Below are 19,772 nucleotides of genomic sequence, written 5' to 3' on the forward strand. Positions count from 1 at the left end.
ACCAGCAACGGATGCGAAAAAATCCATTGAACTGATTGGCAATCTCTGCTTCGTCCTCCACACAAGCCTATCCCCAATTTTAATTTTAATTTCTTTGTGAGCTTTTGTTTTATTGTTAATGATGCCCCAAATTGTTTTTGAAACGTTTTTTGGAAGAGAGAATGGATTTTTGAGACATCATATGCTTTTGCGGCTTGAATCACTTTCCTGTATATTATTTTTTATAATTTTTGAAAAAAATTTTGAATTGTTCGCTTGAAGTATTTTTATAAACTTCGGAGAAGAATTTTAGTTTCTCTCTAGAAACTAAAATACCCCGTTGTGATCCAGTTGTTTTTTTTATTTGTGTGCAAACATTGATCGTTTTTTGTTAGGGCAGCAGATGTTAATGTGGAAATTTAGAGTGTCGTTAAACAATTTAAATTGCTGCTCTACAGGTTGAAATGAATTTAGAAAATCCCATCTTTCGTTAGAAAGGGAAATGTTGAGGTGAGGCAATGTTTTCTGGCCTTATGTCTCTTACTGTTTGTTTAATTTTGGGCTCCCTTTTGAATTGTACCCCACTAATGATGGCTTCTTGGCCATAGTGGTCTGAAATAGCTGTATCCACCACAGACACTGCGACACCTGGGTGGTTGGTTATGATGTTGTCGATAGCCGATTTTTGTTGTAGCCGTCACTCTCGTCGGAGTTTTGACTAGCAACTCCAGGTCAAATGACCTAAGTAAATCGACTAATCGAATTGTGGAATGGTGAGTATTATCCAAGGCGTCTATGTTGAGATCCCCCATCACGACAAATTCTTGACGTTGTTTAGTCAGGCATGTCAATAATTTTTCGAATTTAGAAAAAAAGATGTCTTCATTACCACTGGGAGACCTATAAATTCCGACCACGAGTAATTTTGATTGTGTCGTTTGAAGTTTGATCCCGACTGCTTCAAAATCTTTTTCGGTTGATTGTTGGATCGGAAAAGGTGTAGATAACAGATTTTGTTTAAGAAAAATACAAAAGTTGTTTGTGTGTGTGTGTGTGTGTGTGTGTGTGTGTGTGTGTGTGTGTGTGTGTCATCTGTTATATTCAAGGTATATTAATAAAAGTATTTTCCGTTCATTCAATTTATAATATTTTACATAAAGTAATGTATAATCCAGTTTTTTTTTAGGTTTCACTTTGTAATTTGTTGGAATAAATTTAAATTCATTTTGAGTTCATCGCCCTCTGTTACTTATAACCGGAATTTAAAGCAATTATTTGTTGACACAAACATATCTTGTGTCTTAAATAATCGTTCGTTTTGGCCTACTGGGTTTGGTGAGGCCCTACTTTCTCTACTTTGGCGAGCCATGGAGTGCTATAATCAAAGGCCATTGCTCTCTAAAATTATGTTTAATTTCAAACTTTTAAACTACATTTAGTTAGCAGAAATACTCTTGCATATACAGACATATATGTAAGGAATAATCATCTGTCTAAGAGAGAGTAGGAATTAAACTAGATTTACTTAATTGAACCTACTGCATAATATACACGATATCTAGGGTGCTATGTTCAAATGAAGAATAAATTACACCTGAAATTTTGCTTTCCATTCCTTTGGAAGCCGTAGGAGATCCAAGCGGGGACTTTAATATTTGGAAGAGTGGGGAAAGTAGGGGTTTTACGAAGATTAAAGGATTACGCCATGCAATGTGTCGCGTAACAGGAGTTTCATGTAGCCACTTGTATTACTGTGTAATGTTAAAATTTCAAATGATTGGTTTATTTAAAAAGATATTTATTTTGAGATTTTCTCATTGCTATCGCGGTTACCCATGACCCATGAGACCAATGTTGAAATGTTCACTAACTCTAAGCTAAGCCTCATCAAATCACCGTTGCTCCCATACAAAGTTTCAGGTCTATAAGTCAGTTTGATATTTCGTGTAGACAGTCTTAAAGACAGAAGTGAAATGTTTCTAGTGATAAGCTTCTCTGACACTTATCCAATAAAGGACTTCCTAATGATCAATTGAGTATGTGTTGAAACACCGATCCACATCTATAAATGTTTCCTAAGCAATGTAATAACTCTCATTCCAAGAAACGAAAATGTTTTAGCAAGTGGATTTTCGAATTTCGTAACACATAATAAAACAATATTGTTATTAAAGCCATAAATACTGAATGTTCCATGAAGCAGCAAAATATAATGAATCTTATCTTAGTGACTAGGAACTGAAACAAACATAAGTTAACTAGTGCGATAACACTAAGGATACTCACAAATTTACCTTAATTGCTATGAGTAAAGTCGCTGCCGTTTATGATAAACATACACTTTTGAGGCTGTTTTCAAACAGAAACGTAATAAATTATTATACACAGTCACAGTATACAATATAGTTATAAACAGTTTATTTTTAAAATCTCTAAATAACCCAGACGTAGTTTCATGCAATAACAATATTATAGTCATGATGTTTTACAACAACTTCATAAGCAGGATAATTGTGAACTCTCTTCTTATAGGCAACGAAAAAAGCATGTCGCGAGTAGCCTGTATAGTTATTTGTATTTACTAATAACATTTTTCAGGTTCAGCACGAGAAACAATTTTGAATATCCAAGGATTATTACCTTACAAAAACTATCTAGGATTTTCTAATAGTGATGAGTTTGCAATTTTATACCACATAATACATTAAAAAAGCAATAACTGCAATGTAGCCTAAATCACACATATATCTAATGTATCTATATCTAATGTTCAACATTAAATAAAAAGTTTTCAATGAGACCGAGCAAGAAAAACAAAATTGGCAATCAACCGATCGATGTTTTATTACAGAGGGAGAACTTTTCCTTTTTTTAGGGACGAATCTCTGCTGGAAACAGTGGATCAGTTACCATTTGAGTGTTTAAAAGAGTTCACAGAACGTATAAAGAGGACATGATCAATAACTAGGGCAATCCGTTATCAGTCTTTTGTTAGGGACGAATCTCTGCTGGAAACAGTGGATCAGTTACCATTTGAGTGTTTAAAAGAGTTCACAGAACGTATAAAGAGGACATGATCAATAACTAGGGCAATCCGTTATCAGTCTTTTGTTAGGGACGAATCTCTGCTGGAAACAGTGGATCAGTTACCATTTGAGTGCTTAAAAGAGTTCACAGAACGTATAAAGAGGACATGATCAATAACTAGGGCAATCCGTTATCAGTCTTTTGTTAGGGACGAATCTCTGCTGGAAACAGTGGATCAGTTACCATTTGAGTGCTTAAAAGAGTTCACAGAACGTATAAAGAGGACATGATCAATAACTAGGGCAATCCGTTATCAGTCTTTTGTTAGGGACGAATCTCTGCTGGAAACAGTGGATCAGTTACCATTTGAGTGCTTAAAAGAGTTCACAGAACGTATAAAGAGGACATGATCAATAACTAGGGCAATCCGTTATCAGTCTTTTGTTAGGGACGAATCTCTGCTGGAAACAGTGGATCAGTTACCATTTGAGTGCTTAGAAGAGTTCACAGAACGTATAAAGAGGACATGATCAATAACTAGGGCAATCCGTTATCAGTCTTTTGTTAGGGACGAATCTCTGCTGGAAACAGTGGATCAGTTACCATTTGAGTGCTTAGAAGAGTTCACAGAACGTATAAAGAGGACATGATCAATAACTAGGGCAATCCGTTATCAGTCTTTTGTTAGGGACGAATCTCTGCTGGAAACAGTGGATCAGTTACCATTTGAGTGCTTAGAAGAGTTCACAGAACGTATAAAGAGGACATGATCAATAACTAGGGCAATCCGTTATCAGTCTTTTGTTAGGGACGAATCTCTGCTGGAAACAGTGGATCAGTTACCATTTGAGTGCTTAGAAGAGTTCACAGAACGTATAAAGAGGACATGATCAATAACTAGGGCAATCCGTTATCAGTCTTTTGTTAGGGACGAATCTCTGCTGGAAACAGTGGATCAGTTACCATTTGAGTGCTTAAAAGAGTTCACAGAACGTATAAAGAGGACATGATCAATAACTAGGGCAATCCGTTATCAGTCTTTTGTTAGGGACGAATCTCTGCTGGAAACAGTGGATCAGTTACCATTTGAGTGCTTAAAAGAGTTCACAGAACGTATAAAGAGGACATGATCAATAACTAGGGCAATCCGTTATCAGTCTTTTGTTCCTTTGTTCCACAACACTCTTTGAAGCAGTTGAAATACCAGAGGCACAACGGCATTTTTCAAACAATGCACACTATTTTAGCATTATGCACCTGGAATTACTTATCATCATTTCCAATTATTGTACTCGCTGAGCATACGTCAACAACAATATATTTCTGCAATATTAAAGATTGTAACTGAAACCACCACTTGTGTTTAGTAATTTTTAAAAGTATTATTTATTTTAATTTTATGATTTTTGTATATCGATAATAACATAATTACATCTAGATTAACTTTAGTTTTTTTGTGAAAATGAGTCAAAAAATTAAATTTAACAATGTTAAATATCGTCATCGCTATTTGAATTCTTTTTTTTTATATTTTTTCACGGTAAGTGTAAGGAATTTTCTAATTTCTGAATCACAGGTACTGATTAAAATTTTTTATTGTTATTATGAGTATTTTAATTCTGCAATATTTTCTATCTTTTCACTTCTTTTTATAGGTAAATCTTCCACCACATCGAAGGAAATGTGAAATATTTACACTACCGGATGTATGATTAAAGAACTACTCTGCTTAATGAAGTTAAAATCCTTATGTATGTAGTTGTTTAGTGAAAAAAAAATACTCAGATTAAATATAAATAAATATTTTGGTAACGTCGTACTTGTCTGTATAATATATAGTTTTTAAACACTGCTCATAATTTGAATGCGTTTGGTGAAGTATTTTAGCCTTAAATTAAGTTAAAATGATAAAATAATATATAACTGAATGTTTATTACATTAAGAAAATAAATTCTTAGTAAAGGAATGTGAAAATAAAAAATGTTTATTTTTGTAAAACTACGAAAATATTTTGAAGATAGAATTTGACTGAGTACAACATAAAGTGAACTAACATGTTTGGAATATCGACAGCACTAAGTATGTGATAAGTCTGGAAAAACTAGATCACGGGCTGTAAACCGTTTTACGACATGTTGGTGCCACATATCGGGTGATAACATGGAAACCAGGGCTGCCGACATCCCTATTGTATTTATACTGGCACCCACTTTTGTGGTGCAACATCCATGTGCCGTAATTCTTATTTGGAATATTTCTTTGTACTGCTAGCAACGTCAGTGGAATAATTAGGAAATAATGTCAATAATATGTAAATAAATAAATAATGAACAACTGATACTGCCGATACTTTCACCAAAACCCATATATAGAGATCCACTCAAATCTAATATGGGAGTCATTTTTAAAGCAATAACCGATTGCGCATTGTGCCGGCACACCTGTCACGTTACATCCATTCACGGTCAGCCACTCTTGACTAGACCCTCACTACGCCGCCATTACTGTTCACGTCTCTTCCTGCCTTGGTTGACATTAAAAAAATTAAATGCGTTTTTCTGAGTGGTAATAAATAAGTTGTTTTATAAACAAAAGACGTGTATTTTTTTAAAATAAATCATTCATTCTATACACTGTAAATATTACGTTGGAGTGTAATTTAATTTGCATAATTTTTAGATTACAAAATTTACAACTCTTTCGAAGAAAAAATAATATATGCTTATATATGTAAGTTTACTACCCCTACAAAGTTTTGTAAGGGCGGAGTGGTTAATTGGACGACAGGACTATAAAATGTCTCCAGCCCTCTCGATGCAACTACAAAACACCAGCAACATTACGCTGATGAAATTGCTACGTCTTGGTAATGCTCTAGGCTGGATGCAGTATAACGTAAAACGGGTGATTCATACTTTAGTAATGACATGTTTAACATTAACCAATCTTTCAGGAAGATATTTGGTTAAAATTTAGGAATCCTATCATTCGAGGGACTGGAAAAGGTTCATTTCAGTCTGAATATCTGTGTCTTTCGGCACGATATATTGATATCAAACTGACTCGTGGACCTGACATTCCATGAAGCTACATCTCTATTTTTTAGGTAACAAGGAGTTCGATGGTGGAGCTTATCACTAATTTGATTTAGCTGAGCCTTATTGGAGAGTTCTACACTTGTCTTATATGTAGAATAATGCCATCTTATATAAACTTTGATAGAAATTAGAAGATTGCAGGATTAATACATTTTAAAACAAACTGAGTACAATTATGAGACTTAACTTATGACCTAATAACACATCAGCAAAGACTTTTACACGACATGTAGTGAGGCGTACTACTATATTGTCTAAAACTATAACTAAAAGTGCTATAGGTACTCATATTACCTATAATATACTCATTGTTACGGTAATAAGGTATATCAAACAATGAGATAAGAAATCACAAATAAAATTAATGGCAGTCTCTCTATTATTTCAAAACAAATATAATAGGAGAAGTAGGACAATGAGAACAAAATAAATTAAAAACTATAAGGTACAAAGACGCCACATAACATATCAGACGTCGCATGCAAAGTTTCTCGTTTATAGTTTAGTTCATTCTGGACATCAGATAAAGAATCGTTCAGAAAAACATTTGGCACCTCGGCAGAGAAAAAAGAAACTACTTAGTAACAGTAGAAGACTAGACAATGATACCTTCTGAAGTTTCTCTGAAGATTTCAGCCGAATTCCATGAATAGACATTCACCATCATAGAAACTTATTCTTTTTCTATTTAGCTAGAAACATGTAAAGTCTATAACGAGACAGGCTATCTTGAACGCACATGATACATTCACGATTTTGATTAACTAAGTTAGAATTCTTAGCAGTATTTAAATAATTAAAATCTACACACCAAGTCACCTAGCGATATGTTGAGATAATTAGGCTCAAAGTGTTATTATGTCACTTGATATAATGCGATATGATTGTTGGTTTATTTTTCGTGACCATCATAGTTACCGTAGGACCAATGAAAATATGTTCAATATCACTCAGCTAATTTTTTCAATAAATCTTGACAGTTCGTTTTCGAAATGTCGTGCTGACAGAGAGACGAAAAGATATGGACATTTTCAGATCCTAGAATGATAGACTATAACATTTATCCGTTTATAAGAGTAATTATACTAGTACAAACATAAATACGCTAATACAATTTTATTATTACTTACTCTATTTTACTCATGCAAACTCTATAAAGTGTGTTTTCTGCCACGCATTTTCCTTAGATTTTTATTGGTGTAAAATCCTTTAAACGCGTAGATTCTACTTTTAATACTTTATAAAATATAATTATCATATAGTTTTAATACAGTTTTCTAAGACCGCTATTGGTCAGTTCATATTTGATTTTTAAGACAGACCAGCATTGGTTTTTTGCATAATATACTTTCTATTACAACAAGTATCCTACTACGAATTTAAATGTAGCGAAACATATGTAAGTTAAGTGGGTAGAAGTGAAATTGAGAATCAGTTTGGGTGAATTTGAACTGTAATTGTTATGTATATTCTGTCCAAGCAATTAAATGGTTGTGTATATCCCACACAGTCAGTGGCCCCGCTGCAAAGTCGTGTCCATCAATCATGCCTGAAGTCAGTGGCGTTAGAAATTAAATCATCATCTTCTGTGCCCATTGACTCTTGTTATATTTAGGCCGGAACTTGAGGATCAAAGAGAAGCTGTTTGGATGACCAGATATTGTTAAGACTAAGTATGGTTGCCTATATCCCATGTCGTCCTTTCACAGCTGTATGAAAGCACTTACATTCCAACAGAGGTGTAATATAATATCTTAACTGGATATCGCGTCCACAGGATACAGTATGGCATCTTGTCCATATTAGCAATATGCCTTTATTTGTACACAATATCATCTATAGAGAATAGATTACCTGCCTTATGTTACATATTTTTATTCCAGTCACCGTTCTATTACTTTAGATACGTTAAGGATTATTTTAAACTTTGCCAATATTCATGATTTCCTTTCTAGACGATACGCGTAAACTTGAAACACCGCTTAATACAAGCTCTTATAATCACGAATAAAACCACATTGGCATCAAAGAATGCTGCCATATGTCTTGACAATCTAGGTTCCTGTTTTAATTCAGCCAACGAGCTTACTTTAGCCAAGATATTCTCTTCCCACAGTTCATTAAAATGCTGGAATGCTCAAAATTGTCGGAAATCTTCCCTCAGTAAAGTTGAGATATATATTAAATTGTAATATTATACCCAAGGAAGCAAGTAAGCATTTATATGCCCACTTCCGCTAATGGTTTCTTTTCTTTTGAAGCTCAGGTCAAAGAAAAAGCTGACACTGTACTATTCGATGGTAGCTGAATCATTACTCTTTAATACGACATCAATTATTTATTATAAATTGTATTATTGGCAATTTAATTATTAAGAGATAAAAAAATCAACAATTAACAAAATAAACGTTGGTCACTTTATGAAAGGTACAATAGAAAAACATGTATTTATGATAAGGGTCATCATTCTTATTTAACTTATCACTACACAATTCCATGACTGATACTTTCCTGTTCTACTTAAATGATCAAGAGTTGCGCTAAAAATAAAAATTATGAATAAGGTTGCGCGATGGCTATTCAGTCATGAGAATGCTTGTCCTATCGGATTATTCGTTACATTCATTACGTGTTGTTTTGGCCGTTTAAAAAAACTAAAGCACTCCATTACTCTTTCGTTACAGCTTTAAGAGACCTCAACATAAATTACGTATGGCGTTGAAAGAGTTAGTAAAACGTGAAGGTACGGAGTAGTCAACTTTTTTTTGTATATATCGCATACATAACTATTTTTTTTCCACTTAAAATACATTATGCAGGCAATATACGCGTATTTATGACTTATACTTCTAAAGTAGACCTGCTATGTGCTATAATGCCATCCACTAGTCTGATGTCTTTCCAAGGTCACTTTGGAACCTGAAATATAGGTTTAGAGTAACATAAAAGTATAATTAACCATTGCTAATTACCAACCTTAACAAACATAACCTCAACTTAACTGTTCGTGAAAGTAAAGACGAACTCAGAGCACTTGAGTCCTTTAAATATGTGGAACAAGGAGGAGAGAATAGAATGTTATTCTTTCTCCCTGGTATGGGACCTGACCTTATACCTCCCTCAGTTCTTAAACTCTTGTACTAATAAATTAGCTCCTCATCTTGCCATTTATTGTAACTCACTGCTAGCTCAGATGACTAATTATAGGCCTATCTATAGCGATCCAGTGCATACAGGCTAAAGTGTTTTAGAATTTGGTCCTGGATGGATTAGGGTTTGACCTGGATCATTTGGTGTTTGGTAAGAAGCGTGGAAAGTTCACTTTTACAAATCTTATGCTTCTTAGTAAATTGTCTCTTCATCTATTAATCAACACCAAGTAAACGGTATTACTGTTATACTTTTCAAAGCATTCGACAGAATCAATCTTGATACACCGATCTCTAAATTCAGTGGGTACGGAACTTACAAATCCGCCCTCCCCTGCGATGGCTACGAAGCTAATTAATAAAGCGATGCTTGGTAGTGAAGCGTTCCAATGCTTACTCTAAGCCAACTCCCGTTTTCTCTCTGGTGTGCCACAAGGATCGCACTTGGCCCCAATCCTTTTCAGCCTTTTCTTAAATGATATCTGCAGCGTAATTACGACAAATTATCTGATACTTGATGACATTTAATTTTATCTTGAGGTCTCCTTAACAATTACCATCATCTGCAGGAAAGTAGATTATGTCTTGATATGGTGTCAACAACATGCTTATGGATGTTAACACTACTAAGAATGAAGCTCTCACATATTTAAGAATCAATCAGTTTTTTACTATTTTATATCTAGAACAGTACTAAATAAAGTCACCTAATTCAGAGACCAGGGAGTGATAATATCTTCAGGTTTCGGTCTCGTGGAGCAACTACCTTCTGGTTTTTCCTGTGCAGAACGTCTGAGGAATTCCTATTACCCATTATTTTAGCAAACCTCTTGAAGATACTTATCAGACCTGTCCTTAAATACGCAATTGATCTCTGGTGTCCATACTAACCCGATCAAATCGATCATCAATCCGATCAATTGATGCTCATATAGAAATATTGCAGGTATGATTTATAAGGCTGACTTGCTGCGACTTGCTTACCGGTATCTCTTCAGGAGTAGTACACTTGGCTTTCCTTTCCTGTTGCTGAGACGACAGATTACCGACATCTTTCTGCTCCATAAGCTTATTGGCTGGCCTGATCTTCTTGAACTAGATGAGTTTCGTATTCTGCGAATTCACGTTCTCAGGATATATTTTTCAAGAAAGCCATGCCCTATTCTACAGCCGCCACAGTTTCATTCGTCGACTCTTAAGAGAGGGTCTGGTGGTGTGGATTTCTTCGATACTAATTCCAATGCCTTTAAAAGGAACCCCAGTTGAATTATCTTACCGTCTTAGTATTATTTTTCTGTAACCCTTACCTTAAGTGGCATTTTGTTGATGATTAGTTATTATAACTACTATTTTTTATAGTGTATTTATTGTCACTTTTGTGTTATTATTGTCTGCTTGTGTTTATAATTATTATTTTCTATGATATTATATTATTCAACAACTCCTATTTGTTCACTATGGCTATGAAATTAATTTAATGGTTACTTGTGTAAACATACAGTATATTTACTTACTTATCTCGTTAACACATATATTTACCTTTTTATAATATTTCCTGTCTAGCACTAATCCATTACGACATGTTCATGTTTCCAATTGTTTATATGTATACAAAGTAACTACTTTCTGTTTATACGCCTAGCAATCTTAATTATATTATATTTTAAAATTAAAAATGGTTTAACATTGAATAAATTACGATCAACACAGATAAATAATAGATATAACAATGTTAAATATGATTATATCAGTATTACTTAGGACAGTGCTGGTGTAAAGGCAAAATAAATATACTAATTCTAAGGCTAGTTTTGAAGGCAAAATGATTGAGTATGCGTAAATTTTACCTAACACGTGCCTGTCTTTGTAGTGATGGAATAGCAGTTTCATCAGCATAATATGCAAAACCATACACCGGCGGCGCTGGCGGGCTGGTTATATAAATTCAATAAAGAGTCGGAGCAAATTGTAGGCAGAGGAACAATTCCAAAGAGTTCCTCAAATATCTCCTTTCGAATATATACAGGATGTAAATAAAAAGGTCTGAAATTAAAAGACCTTCCTTCAGATGCAATACTAGTAATGCAAAATAAACAGCAGATGTTTTTATATTTCTTCTTGTTTGTATGTATGTTATTAAAATATTTTTTGTTAGAAACAATGTACACTACACAATTAAAAAATTGCATTGCAGTTATTGATATGTTGAAATTATAACTCAAATCTAAAAATCTGTTAGTATTTAAATACATTGAACTATATTTAAATTGTTAATATTAAATACATTCACTATATTACTGTAAAAACACGACGCTTGCCCGTTAGAGAAATTAAAAGTAAATTTTTAGCTTTATTGAAACAAAATAAATTACTATAATAATGTGGGATCATACAATAAGTTTCACTAGTGTCATAGATGATATTTATAGTACCCATCAATTATAAAGCAAAGGAGATTTACAATTTTCAAGAACGATATATTAGAAATGTGCATCCTATAGTAAAACCATTACACAAATGAATTTAAAAGTGCTTATCCAATTTAAACTATAAGTTATGTTAACAAATATATTTTGTCTTTTTCAGAACTTGAAAGACCAGATTCTAACAACCAATGTTTGGCTGGAACATGTAAGTTATATTTGAATTGTGTCAAAGACTATTTATTTTGTAATTTAAATCTTGTAAGTATAACATCTGTCTCTAAAAATATTAAGTAATATAACTATAGCCATATAATTTGTTAACTTTGATATATAAGGAAATATATAATCCGAATAAGTACTTATCATTAAGTACTAGACTTCGTCTTTGGCATATTGATAAATTGCATATAGTTTGAATATACTATTACTATATTTACTATTAAACCTATAAATAGTGATGCCTGTTTCAGTAACTCTGGTTAACCTGTTAATTATCATTTAAATGAAATATCTCCTTTTCTAACTAACTTTTCCATATTTTATGTTTAGTTACTATTTATGCTACAATCTTTTTGTCGATTTTAATCTTATTTGTGTTTTTTTATTTAAATATAGATCTAAATAGATAGTGTTGCTATGGTAGGCATGATAAATTAAATTTGAGTGTCGAGTTTAGCTCCTTGTCACCATTCTCTTATTGCAACGTTTTGTATCTGACACTGTCTCAGGCTTGACTCCTGGAATTTTGAGTTACGTTCGTTTAAAGAGATTCAAGCAATTTCAGCAACGAAGAAGCTCACAACAAACCATTAAATTTTTTCAACATAAAAGACACCTAGACTAAAAAATACAATAATATAGTGTAATCTAGGTGAAGTGGCAGTACCACTGCCTCATCAGGTGCACAATTGTATTTTATAGTGTAGGTGTCTCTTATGTCGAAACGATGGTTAAGGTTTGTCTTGAGCTTCTTCGTCGCCAACTTTTTTGGATCTCTTCAAACACTCTTCACTTCAAATTCTAGGAGTCAAGTCTGAGACCGCGTCAGATACTAGATGTTAAAAAAGAGGAAAGTGAACTAGAGATAACCTCAGCATTCAAATTAAATATATAGGTTTTTGTAACATTTATTCGGTACTTTTTAATTCCACACGGTTATCATTCTAAATGCTATTTTAATTTTATAAGTCTTTAAAAGTCGTTATCCTGAATTATATAATTTAATATATAGGAACTTACAAGTACGCTGAGGCTATATTAACTGCGATTAAGCTAGACGGAGGTGATGAGCTATACAAACTATGATAGAGATACAATTACCAGACACGTTCATTTTAAGGAAGAACTAATCAAATAGAATAAGGCAGAGAGTCAATACAGCACAAGATCGATGGTACTTACAAAAGGTACTACGGTCACAAGCAGGGTTTGATCCTGAGCTTTCTCTAACTCAGGTCCAAGTCTGTGGCATTTTAACCCTAGGCCATTGCCCCTCCTGTTAGTTTTGTACATTAAGTTAATTTTATAAGGTGATTTTCGAAACTTAGGACCTTCATCTTAAAAAGATATCTAAAACATATGTTGTCATTTTATTAATTTCGTAAATCAATTTATATTTTGTAATTTTGGAATTAATATTTATTGGCCAGGATAAAAATGTCTTACGAATGTGAACAGCTGGCATCTTGAATGGTAAATAACAAACTTGTCCAATAAAATTAATTTTTTTTAAACCCGTCCACTTTACACGACAAGGCTCTAACATCCTTGGTAATCATCTTGCACTTAGAAAGTTCACTAAAAACCTTGTTAAGCCTCATTAGTAACTTCACTATGAGGAAGGAGGATCCAGCAGGGATCACTTCTGGCTGGTTTATACCTACCAGTTGAACCACTGGGCACAGCAAAAACCGATGTGCCACTTCAATCTGGGCAACCTTATGGATGTCCAGTTGGGGCACATCACTAACAAATGTTGAGATTCTGGGGTTCATGGGCAATTCGATAGGTCTATTCTACTGTGGAAGATGACTTTTGGAGTTGGTGGGGTTTGTTTCCCTTACCTCAGAGGTTCTTGTTAACCTCAAAAAGGGTGTGCCACCCCCTGCCTACTTTGACTGGAGAGGCTGGTTCAGATCTGGCCTCCCCTTCTTCGGGGATGACTTTGAGATGTAGTGCCCTAATTCTTCCTCATGGATCTCGATAGGAGGCGGCCCCTACTCCATAACCTTACCCATCCGGAATATCCTATCACTCTGGAAGCAGCGCAAAGGTTCTTACAGGACTAAGTGCAATTTATAAGCTTCTTGTCCTAAGAGAACAAATAAAAATGAGGAAGGAGGTTATCGGAGAATAACGTAACATCTCCTCTAGTAAACAAAGAAACTGTATGCTAATTTGCTTTAACCATTTACTAGCCTGACAAGACAATTAATACTGTGCCTCTTCTACTTATGATGATGCCTCATGTTCTACCTTACGGTTGACTGAACATCCATACACAGATTCCATTAATGCAAGATGGAGTATTAACAGAATCCAAATTCCCAATAATTGTAAACCACCTTGTGTTAAAATGTATTCCGGAAATTTCCATATACATTTTAATGATTGATATATGTAACATGTGCAGATTTAATGTAAAGAAACAGTATTGAAACTAGATTTCACCTTGAGCTCGAAAGGGCTTAGACACATTTTTCTTTAGAACTTCGGTTATAAAGTTATATTCAAATCATCGCATTCAGGAGCCATTGAAAGTATTTGTGAAAACACAGTTTTTGGATGCAAAATGGCGGTCTTATGTTTCAGCTGGTGCTGTGCCACTCACCTGTAAAATTATAGAATAGCATAAGAAATGTATGATAACATTCGTGGATAACTGTGACGCACATAATTGTTAGGCAATATGGTTCAGGCTTTATGTCTTCTTGTTCTTGAAACAAAAGACATTTATAAACATCATTGGTAAAATAATTTTAATATAGACCGTTTATACCGAATTCATCTGACCACAATGTTCACCTACTCTTTACCATATATCCAAATAATGAATTTGATTCACTTGCTGACTGTTCGTTAATCTTTTAAAGAACAGAATTTCGTGATTGATCGCTATCATATGTAAATGCACTTGTACAGGTTTTTTATACATGATACCATGCAATAAGTGCACTTGAAGTATACTTTAAACATATAGATAAGATGTTTTCTTGTGGTTCTAGACAAAATGTATTTTTCGTTACTCTTTTGGCTATGCAAGAGTTAGTAGCAATAATGTTTTTAATCAATCATTTTTAATCTGTTAAACTAACCAAATAATGATTCGCATGCCATTAATTTTACTCTACAGTCTTTTATTTAATCAATTTGCATTTAAAAATCTCCGTGAGTAAACATTCGATTATAACAGTATATCGAGTGTGTTAAATATATTGATTTGAAATGCAATTGTTTTTCAATCCTGGCATGTCACTTGTATATTCATTTACTATATAGACCTAATTTCTATGCATTATTTAAGTTCGTGGCATTATTTGAATAACAAATAAGCATTGTCCTTTGACTAATAGAGGCTCTTCGAACACTACAATTTGTAACCTTTGATAAATTAAGCCACCTGTGCAAGGAGAAAACTTGAAAACATTTATTCAAATTTGGGATTGCTTTTTTCTAAGTAGTAGTACAGTTGGAGTAGTTTTTATTGTAAAATGTTAAAACGCTTGTAATTACCTTTCAGTTTTAATCTTGACATTATTTTTAGAACTCTACGAACATTGAATTTTTAAATTTAGGCTATTTTTATATTTTTGAAAAGATTTAAGCTATTGCAGTTTATATGATTGCTGTTTTATCGGTTACATTGTACTTTACCGAGCTTTCATAGTTTATAATTCTAGCAGAAATCCTTACCCAGTGATCAGGTAACTGGCTTTAATACAATATTTAGTAAACATTATTTCCTGAACAATATTTTATCTCTTTATAGCCTTATGAAAAACGTATCCATTTGCATAGGTTTACACTTAGAAAATTTTAATATTTAGTACTTTCTTAGTGTACTCTGAGATTAAATTATTTACTAATCGGACACGTATATGCCAACGGTTCACAGCCAATTATATATAACTGTACATAACCAAACTGCAAGGTAATATTTAATAAAAAATTCAACCTCTATTATAAAGCTATGGATTATACCACTCCGAAATTGACCACTTTACCGCTATAATAGGATAGTACTCGTATTTACTGATTTATTTAACCGCAAATGTTTGTTGTAAGAGACATTTTTATCATAATATTATCAAAACTAATATTTCACATTTTAGGTTTTTGTGTCTGTATTTGTCTGTGCACAGGAGTGGCAGGGCTTTTGTGTCTGTACTTGTGTGTGTACAGGAGTGGCAGGATCACAAGTTCCGGTGGGACCCGGCGGAGTACGGCGGTGTCACGGAGCTCTACGTGCCCTCTGAACATATCTGGTTGCCGGACATTGTGCTGTACAACAAGTTAGTATACACTAATGGAATTATGTGCAAACTAAGCGAGATAAAATCGAGTAAGGGCAGAATTTACAATACATGTATTTTATAAACAAAATCTTACGTCGTACATGTTCTATGACCCCACAACATCATATATGTAAGCAGCAATATAAATAGATAACTAAGCATACATACATGCTACGAACTTATTTAAATATATTTAAAATGCCTAATAACAATATTTTAACTTTAGGTCTTTAATAAATGATTATTACAGTGAAAGCGACTTGTATTCAGATTATCTTACACAACACAGCTATGAGCTTGTGCACATTGCGATAATACTCGTACACATCTCCACCGGGTTTAGAGATTGTGTCTGAGACATCGTAGTGCACTATATCTTGTAGTCCAAATATCTCTGATGTCAAAACGACGTAAAGAGTTCATATTGAGCTTCTTCGCCGACGGGTTTTGGATATCTTTAGACAGACATTGACTTCAGATTCCAGGACTCGCGTCTGTGGCTGCGTCAGATTTTAGAGTCTGTACTAAGAGGGAGGAGAATGTAGATAAAGCTTTTACTATATGTAGGCCTTACGTTTCCGCTTTTCCAACTCTTGAAAAAATATAAAAAATATAGATTTCTCCTTATGAATACTTTTCTAAAACAAGTATTTCAGAATTTAAAGATGTACTTGTAACTTAAGTAACTTATTTCGTGAAGGAAATCTTATACAAATTAAATTAAACTATTTTAAGAACAACACTGAATTGACAATGCGTTGTAAATTTCATTACATTATTTATTGCATGTCGGAGAGTTTTTAAAATACGTTTTCAGTAATCTACTATGTTTTAATATTCGTTCTACAGTAACAGGAACACTATAACCGATTGTGTCAACAACGTTTGGTGGTATTGAGTGTAAAAAGGATCATTGTTTCTGGGCGGATGTTACGTAAATGTACCATCCGGTAACGTACAATTTCCGAAGACCAATTTGTAAGAAAGCGGAGACTATTTTTCACTCAGTGCCAAAGTTAGAGCGTCTAAGACTCGGAGGAAGAAAAACGATCAATATCAATATTGTCAGAACTCTATCCTTTACAAGCGGAGACTAAAAGCAGGCACTATATTTTCTCTGGGGCAGGATGTGGAAGTGATGTGCTGATGCGGCACGTGACTGACTTCCGGTATGAGGTAACTTCCGGCAGGGCGAGACTGTGAGCTGCCAAACCTCACCACAGCATCCCTGATCTCCGCTCAATACACGCCCAGGGGAGTAGTTCACTTGACGGTTAGTGGCTTGCCTCTGACAACCGAGATAACCTCACTATTGGCTTTGTATAATAAATGTTCCTCAGATATCCCTTGTCGTGTGCTACTTCACTTCCTCCTTTCCTAATTACTTCCAGTACGTGCCGAGGTTCTATCGACTATAGAAGCCATTGTAACTTAACTCGGGGCTACATTTCATCGGGATTTAGTGATTTAAACTACAACTATGCATTTCATTATTTTGGTTTCCGTCAAAATGTTACACATCACCCCCTATGGTTCAGCTTTATACACAAGTTACTGGCATCTATCAATTATACAGGTTATTACTTGCTTAAGGTGCAAATTGCCAGTAAATAATTTAAAGTTTTAGGGAAGACATAATTTTTTAAACCAATTAATACTTCTACTATGGATTTTCATAATAAATAGAGCAGTAAAACCACAATATCAGAAATAGGGCAATATAACACATTGTAAATAAATTCAACATAAATAACATAATAAACATACAACTATTGGGTTCTCATCGTTCTGAGCCATTATTATTGGCAAAGTGGTACAACTGTATTGTCAGCTGCCTTTGTGGATACGTTTCTATCTTGTATTTGTATTTTTTATACAAAACAGATATTCCTTTTCTCCCGACAAAAAGCAAGAAGAAATACAACCGGTGAGCATAAATCTTGGTTATCTTTGAAGATCCACATTGGTTTTGTTAATAGTCTATAGTTATTTAGTAATCGACTCTCAAATAGCATATAGTTTGTAAATATAACTTACACAATAATATTAATATTAAATACAAAATTCCGTACACATAATATTAACAAAACACATGGAGTATTTACATTGCTATTCACAAATTTCTTTTAAATCACATTCAAAATTGATGTCTCGTATGAAAAGCCAAATTTATAATACGAAAATGTAAATTTTACTTACGGACAAGGCGCGCGAGGAGTTTAGAAGATCTTCAGGTACAAAAGTTAAAGAGATAAAAAACTACTACGCATGTAACGTAGGTTATTACTCCGCCAAGAATTTTGTCCTATGAACATCGGAGGACAATGTAGTTTTATATATATATATATATATATATATATATATATATATATATATATATATATATAATAAAACAATAATAAAAACTAATAATAAAAAACAATTACATGATGAGCAATGTATTCCATTTAGATTTTCATTGAAATATAACGACACAATTAAAATAGTTATGCTTGAAATCTACTTATAACTTACACCGATTTCAAACATAACACTTCTTAGAACTTACGCAATATTTATTAATGGATTATAAAATATATCCTGGATATACCATAATCCTTGTATGAATGTCCATCACTTCTTGTAAAAAATTAACAAGAAAAACTTCAGGAAGGCGAGCCAGGTAATTCTATTTTTAATTTTAATTAAATTGTCAATTACTCTTCTGTTTTAGACTTAATTTATCTTAGTTTTAATTTTGAAAAATAAACCTCTGAGTAAATTACTTAACAAAAAGACAAATGCATTCACCAGTCACTGTTAACTTAGTTCATTCTAAATCGTATTCGGTAACTTGTTGTGTTTCAATTAATCCTCGTTCAAGTTGTAACCTAATTACGACTCCTTGCCACTTGTTCCAGTGCTGACGGCGAGTACGTAGTGACAACTATGACCAAGGCTGTTCTACACCACACCGGCAAGGTACTCTGGACTCCACCCGCCATCTTCAAGTCATCCTGCGAGATAGACGTGCGGTACTTCCCCTTCGACCAGCAGACCTGCTTCATGAAGTTCGGCTCCTGGAGCTATGACGGTGACCAGGTAAGTGATTAATCCTTCATCGTCATCATATATCATCTTTATTTGATGGAATTGGTGAGAAAAAAGAAATCTTTCTCATAAAAGTGTTAAGTGAGAAGTTAAAGTAGAAACCGCTGTATTTGACTTAAAAACGTATATCGACTACAATAGAGGTCCTGTTATATATTAGTAAGACTTCACAATTTAAAGATATGTTTATCTATACTATTATATGTCGCGTATGTGTATCAATCCGTAAAAACTGGTAGACTGATTGTACTGAAATCTGACGTGGACATTCTTATAACCCCTGGTTAATATATAACCATATTTATATTTTATATTTCAAGCATACGTCCGTGGTCCACTCCATTGGTTTCTATATTTGCGAAAATCCCATAAGAAATGCATTACAGGAAACAAATTTTATTAATTGAAAGAGCCTGTAAATGTAAGAATTATTCTTTGTAATATATAACAATGGACGAGTATGTTGACTTTGCAGGTACTTACGGCTG

At 33.7% G+C, this 19,772-nt stretch overlaps 1 protein-coding gene across 3 annotated transcripts in view; it reads left to right on the forward strand.

Moving 5' to 3' along the window:
* The window catches only part of LOC124366454 (acetylcholine receptor subunit alpha-L1), a 95,067-nt gene that overhangs the window by 52,915 nt on the left and 22,380 nt on the right, over positions 1 to 19,772 (forward strand). For all 3 annotated transcript variants that reach the window (XR_006922811.1, XM_046823022.1, XM_046823023.1), the window contains exons 2-4: positions 11,841 to 11,885; positions 16,082 to 16,191; positions 19,095 to 19,275. Coding sequence is in view for 2 of the 3 variants with exons in the window: in XM_046823022.1 (XP_046678978.1) it covers positions 11,841 to 11,885; positions 16,082 to 16,191; positions 19,095 to 19,275 (336 nt within the window). In the remaining variant the exon portion in view is untranslated. The remainder of the gene's footprint in view (positions 1 to 11,840; positions 11,886 to 16,081; positions 16,192 to 19,094; positions 19,276 to 19,772) is intronic.

The sequence above is a fragment of the Homalodisca vitripennis genome, chromosome 7, assembly GCF_021130785.1.
Source record: "Homalodisca vitripennis isolate AUS2020 chromosome 7, UT_GWSS_2.1, whole genome shotgun sequence".
NCBI lineage: Eukaryota > Metazoa > Arthropoda > Insecta > Hemiptera > Cicadellidae > Homalodisca > Homalodisca vitripennis.